The sequence below is a fragment of the Salvelinus fontinalis genome, chromosome 6, assembly GCF_029448725.1.
Source record: "Salvelinus fontinalis isolate EN_2023a chromosome 6, ASM2944872v1, whole genome shotgun sequence".
In the NCBI taxonomy this organism is placed as follows: domain Eukaryota; kingdom Metazoa; phylum Chordata; class Actinopteri; order Salmoniformes; family Salmonidae; genus Salvelinus; species Salvelinus fontinalis.
Window position 1 is genome coordinate 51,404,807 of NC_074670.1, and position 6,004 is coordinate 51,410,810.

Sequence of the window (6,004 nt, forward strand, 5' to 3'; positions counted from 1 at the left end):
GGCCTCAGGCATAAAAGCAACAACGTGCAGCATCTTTTGAGAATTAAGGGATACTCATCCTCGCATCCGTGCAATTCTAATTTCATAAAACATGAAAATAGACTTCTATTTTATATAAATGTTGTTTATTTGTTAACATGTTATTTTAAACGTTTGTCAAAAATGTTGAATTTCTAATCCCACCATGCTCCATGTTAAAACTAACGACCACTCTTTCCTGGAGATGCTCGCGCTTCTCACCCCGCCATCAAGCACGCGCAGCTAAGCGCGTCCACGTGCTGTATCAAGTGTGTGCGAGATCGACACTGCATCACAGCTCATTCAATTTCTAACCAGACGCCGACCAATTCAGACAGCTATGGTACGTTTACATTTAACAACTAGCTATGTCATTGAAAACAAAAATATATATATATATACACAAGTATCATTACTGTGTTTAAGCATTTTTTGTTGATTTTAGCTAGTGAACAGTGAGTTTATTTTGAGATGAAACCGACAGCATCATCAGATTGTCGGGTCAGCTGTGACTGCTATGCTGTGTTCTGGAACGTTTCCTAGTTGAATATTGAATCTTGGATGGTAGTAAATTTGTTTTAAAATACTTTTGAATAATTCAGGTGACTGTGCCTAACTCACGTGTTTTATGCAGATGTTTGCTCGTCTCTTGACGTTATAATCGCCTAGCATAGGACGTGTTTTGTATGGAAAGAAAACGACCCAAAAACTGCCTGGCGCCATTTCCTCCATCACCCAATCTTCCGTCACTAAGGCCTAATGCCCAGTCTAGCACTGTAAGCACCGAGTTGCAAGTAGCAGTCACTTATCACCGAATATGCTATCTAGTTTAATTAGTTAGCTACGGCCCAGTACAACCCACCCCCTCGAATTTGCCAGCTATCTAGCACACTCTGGCCTTGTATTTGCCGGTACTAAAGGCTAGTTTAGCATGGCTAACGGAGTGTAATTTCTGTGCCTACACAGCTTGCTAAATGGCTAACATGTAGCTAATTTGATTTCCACCTCCTTTGTCTCCGCCGGTCGCACGAGCCCCTTTGTTTTTAATAACTAGCGAACTAACTTGCGTAGGTGCCATGACAATTGACTAACGTTAGCTTTAATTATAGATGGGACTTCTGTTTGCAACATGTGAAAATAATCGCGTTTGCGGTCTGGTATTTTCTCGACATCGTTTTGCCTTATATAGTGCACATGTGCCATCACTGCATTCATGGCCCCACCCTGGTTTTTGGTGCAAAGAGCATTTTTGAACCTTTTCTCTATTGTGAACAGTAGGCAACTAACGTTAGTTTATTAAATGTCTATCCGGTGTAACTTTTATTTAGTGATGGGTAACGTTATAACAGTCAGGCGAAGGTGAAAAATTGTCGGGTGTCACCGTTATTCCACGAGCTAACGCTAAAGGTTTTGCAAGCGGTCCTTTTGTCGTTAGCAAGCGTTTCCCACGACGTTCTTCCTGGTTTCTACGCATCAACTTTTGGCAAGTGGTGCGTCGGAACGAAGTGCCGGGATGCTTACGAACGGCAATCTACTGTAGCATACGCAATAAACAATTCGTCAAATGTTTGTGTGGCACGCACCTCTGTCTCACTCAACGTACCTAGGTTCAACGCTGAATAAACTTGTCGAATTATCAACATGTTTGTCCAAAAGCGCAAATTCTGGTTTCTGTTGTCATGCTTTCCGCATGATATTAAATTATGTTCTTAATTTGGTGAATCTGACTGATTGTGGAGGGGGATCTCGATTACTTTCAATTTAGTCGACCGATTAGAGATTATATTTTCCCACTTGCTGTTCATTTGTGTGTCCTTTATGTACCGTTCTTGATCATGTGAATAATGTATTACAACATGACATCAATGCTTTGGTTCTATTGTGTATATGATGAATGAATGAATGAATGGTCACTGTTGGACACGATTGGCCCCTGTTCCTGCCGAGTAGTGAGCTGGCTGGGTCCAAGGTTTAGGCTGAAGGAAGTGCTGGTTCTGTCCCAGCTATTCCGGAGGAGCCCACAGTAGTCTTTAGTGCCCTATTATGGGTGCAGTTGAACAGACGCAGGACAAGCGAAGTAAAATTATTGGGTTAAATAATTTCTTCTTGATTATAGCTACTTGGTGAAGGATTATTTTAGGTTTTTGTTACACTTGATTTCAAGTGAATTGGAATAAAATGCATTGTCCCTTTTCACCACCTCAACTGACGGTCAGTCTGGAGAACTACCTTTTGTAGTCACGAACCTGACATTGTCTGTCTTGTGTGCTGTTACTTGAACCTTAACTTTTGGCAACATTCTGTGGTATTTTATTGCAGGAAGAAAGGGATCTCTATTGCTCTGAAAAGAATGTTTTCTGCATGGAGGGACTAAAAGGGTATAATCTCCACTGGCTTCTGGGTATTTGTCTTTTCATACAGTTATCCTCAGTCAGTGCTTTAGTCTGTGGTGTGGCTTGCTGCAGTGTGAAGAAACATGCATTGTCTGAAGAGCTCTCAGAATAGTAACAGGAGTGCTCATTGTTTTGGAAGATCAGCAGGATTAAGTGGAGCTGCATGGCAGTTGGCTGCTCTTCAAACACTCTGGCCTCTTCACCCTTGGTAGTGGTGCCTTGCACTTCCTAGAAAAAATGGTTGCCCTGGAAATGGAAGTCTTTCCCCGGCAGCACTTCTAATACTCTTGCAAAGTATTTTCCGTTCTGAACAGGACGTCTCTAATCCAGATGTTTGTATCTAAACTCAACACTAGGTGACTAGGTCCTGAGCCTAGTGTGGTCTCACAGGCCCTGGCCATCCTCACGCCCAGAGCAAACAGGCCCACACCCTTCACACACAAATTACTTCAAAGTGGGTCACTACAGTGGCAGGGCTCTGGAAGGCATGTAGCCACTCTCAAGCCAGGAGTGCATTTTTAATGAAGGCCGCCTCTGTTGTATGGATGTGGCTTTACTTGGTGAAAAGAGTGTCTAGTCTACCTGATTTAGCAGAAGGCTGATGAAAGGATTGGCCAAAACCCTGCCAGGCGGAGGGATGTTTTGACACTTGGTAACATCCTCTGGCCGGTTCCTGCATGGGTTGATGTGATACCTGTTGGGTAAAATGCCCTAATGGAAATCAGAATACCTGAGCAAGGTTTATAGGGCTGTTGTGACTCGGATGTGGCCTATTTATTTTTCCCCCACAGAGGATCCATTGTCTGTGACCGACCCACACATTCTAAGGCTTAATTCCTGTCCCCACCTTCACTCCCATGGCTATTTTTAAAGTAGTTACTTACGTGGCATGGCTGGCTCGCACATACTGTACACGTTTATAGTAGGAGGAAAAACCCTCCTTGTGTAACCGGGTTTATCTGCCCTTTTCAGAGACACCTGTTACTGGCCCTTATCAGGCAGTGGCAATCTATCAATGCACCTTTGGCATGTTACTTTATTTACAGAGGTACACCAGACTGACCAACATTCAACTGTCCCCCTCACAGCTACAGGTATCCCTTATTCATCAGAGATTTTGGTGTGGGTTCTCCAGATTGTGTCCAAGTTTGAAAAAGGGGTTAAACCCTGTGCCTTATTCTGAATGCCACGCCTGCTGAGTAATGCGTGCCATGCTGTACATCATGCTTTTCTGGTCAATGCCATGGATGGGGACTTGTACAGTCCCCATTTATCTTGACAGATCATGTGGGTAGAGGTCATAGAAACCAGAGGATTAAAATCTGCCTTATGGTGCCCCCCACCCATAGGACTAATGGCCATTTGTTCATAACTGCTAGTCATTGTGCATCTACCTCCCTATTGATTCCATTTATCGGCAGTCCTTGAAGGGTGCGTTCCTGCAATGTGAGAAGTCCAAGGCAGATGCATGTGATTACTCTCACTGACCTCTCTCTGTCCCTCTCTGCGCAGGCTTCCGGGGTGACAGTGACAGATGACGTTATCACAGTCTTCAACGAGATGAAGGTGCGTAAGGCACAGGCGAACGAGGATGAGAAGAAGAAGAGGAAGAAGGCGGTGCTGTTCTGCCTGAGCGAGGACAAGAAGCACATCATCCTGGAGGAGGGCCAAGAGATCCTGACAGGAGATGTGGGTGTCACGGTCCAGGACCCCTACCTGCACTTCGTCAAGATGCTGCCCCCAGATGACTGCCGTTACGCCCTCTACGACGCCACCTACGAGACCAAGGAGACCAAAAAAGAGGACCTGGTCTTCATCTTCTGGTGAGGAATGAGAGAAGGGGGCTCGGCTAGACTTGGGTGTAGGCTGAGGGGGGCGTTGTACATTTTCTGCTATGGTGTCACTTGACGGTTCAATCGCTTGGCTTCTACACTTGGGACAATGGTTAAACCATTACCCCTCCCTCATAGGGCCCCAGATGGCGCTCCCCTGAAGAGCAAGATGATCTACGCCAGCTCAAAGGATGCCATCAAGAAGAAGTTCACAGGTGAGAAGCACTGACAGTTGCAGAAGTAATAGACCTTTTGGGCTCTGTGGGTTCTCTTCAAATTAAATGGCATCTCCTTGCTCAACCCTAACTCTGTAATTGCATTATACATATATTTTTAATATGCCTTGTGTTCTATGTGAAGCAAAATCTTCCCTCCGTTTCAGGTATCAAGCATGAGTGGCAAGTGAACGGTTTGGAAGACATCAAGGACCGGCGCACCCTTGCCGACAAGCTTGGCGGCTCATCGGTAATCACCCTGGAAGGAAGCCCTCTATAAGTTTAGCCCCAGGCTTCAACTGAAGCCAGACATCTGAAGGGGTTGGCTGTTCATTCCAATATGGTTGGGAGGAGGGGCAAAGCAGGACCAGGATCATTTGTGGGACTGTTGGGGGGGGGGGGGGGGGTGAAAGTGACAGTTTTCAAATTCCACAAATGCAGCCTGTCATTCCAGTTCACACGACATGATGACCACGAACAAAACGTACACTAAGAAAAAGCAATAAAAAGATAAATAAAATAAAAAATATATAAAATTGATGAAGGATGATGAGTATGAAGACTAAATATGTAAATGTTTGAGGACAGGGTTTTGTTCTGTCTGGATTCCGCTAGAATGATGATCGCAGAGAAAGGGGACAGGGCAACAACTGTTACAATTCCAACTTGGCTCCAGCAAGATACTGTTAATTATACAACTACCTTTTTTTGCCAAACTTCTAGTTAAGTTTTCTAAGTGTGTGTGTAGTTGAGACTAGGTGTAGTACAAGACCATTAATGCTTGATCGATAACACGTGACGCATCGACGTTCTCCGGGAGAGCACGGTTTATTTTGGGGGGGGGGGGGGGGGGGTGAACATGCAAATTACACAACTTTTTAAGCGAGTCCAGTTATTTTTATTTCCAGTTCTGAGTTAAATAAAACATGGCATTGATGTAGTAATTGAACACATTCCTTATACAACAGGATCTGGTGGGGTTAGTGTGAAGGTAAGATGGGGGCAATGTATTTGAACAGCCAGTGTTCAGAATTTAGACTGGTATTGAATGGTGGATGTTTTGTATCGTCTCCTTATCTCTAATAAAAAGGCACTAAACTAACTTTGTACTCTGCCTTTTTTTGGTCTAGCTTGTGATTTGAGGAATGACAAGCTAATAAGGTTGATAATTTAGCCTGTCCAAATGGAAGATGTGGATGTCTGAGTGTTTTAGGCAAAAATATTGATGTCCTATTGGCTGCCTTTACACAGGCAGCCCAATTCTGATCTTTTGCCTAATTATTGGTCTTTTGGCCAATGAGAGAAAATATTTTGACAATACTTGGTCAAAAGATCGGAATGGGCTGCCTGTGTAATTGACTGTCAAGTGTCTGGGTAATATCTGAATAAATTGTCACTTAGTTGATCTATTAAATGATTGGTTGGTCCAGGAACCTGCTTACACTGGGCAGTTAGTGATGCTTTTATTTGTAATTGGTGAACTTGGTATTCTGTGCAATGTATAACTTTTAACATCGGCTTGATTGAGTTTTATTTGTCAGAAATT

General features: G+C 43.8%; 1 protein-coding gene across 1 annotated transcript; it reads left to right on the forward strand.

The window, feature by feature from the left end:
• Positions 1-251: 251 nt before the first annotated feature.
• On the forward strand, positions 252-5,560 carry LOC129858062 (cofilin-2-like). The gene is made up of 4 exons (XM_055926974.1): positions 252-361; positions 3,924-4,234; positions 4,382-4,458; positions 4,626-5,560. The coding sequence occupies exons 1-4, from the start codon at positions 359-361 to the stop codon at positions 4,736-4,738; spliced, it is 504 nt and encodes a 167-aa protein (XP_055782949.1). The 5' UTR covers positions 252-358; the 3' UTR covers positions 4,739-5,560.
• The last annotated feature ends 444 nt before the right edge of the window (positions 5,561-6,004 follow it).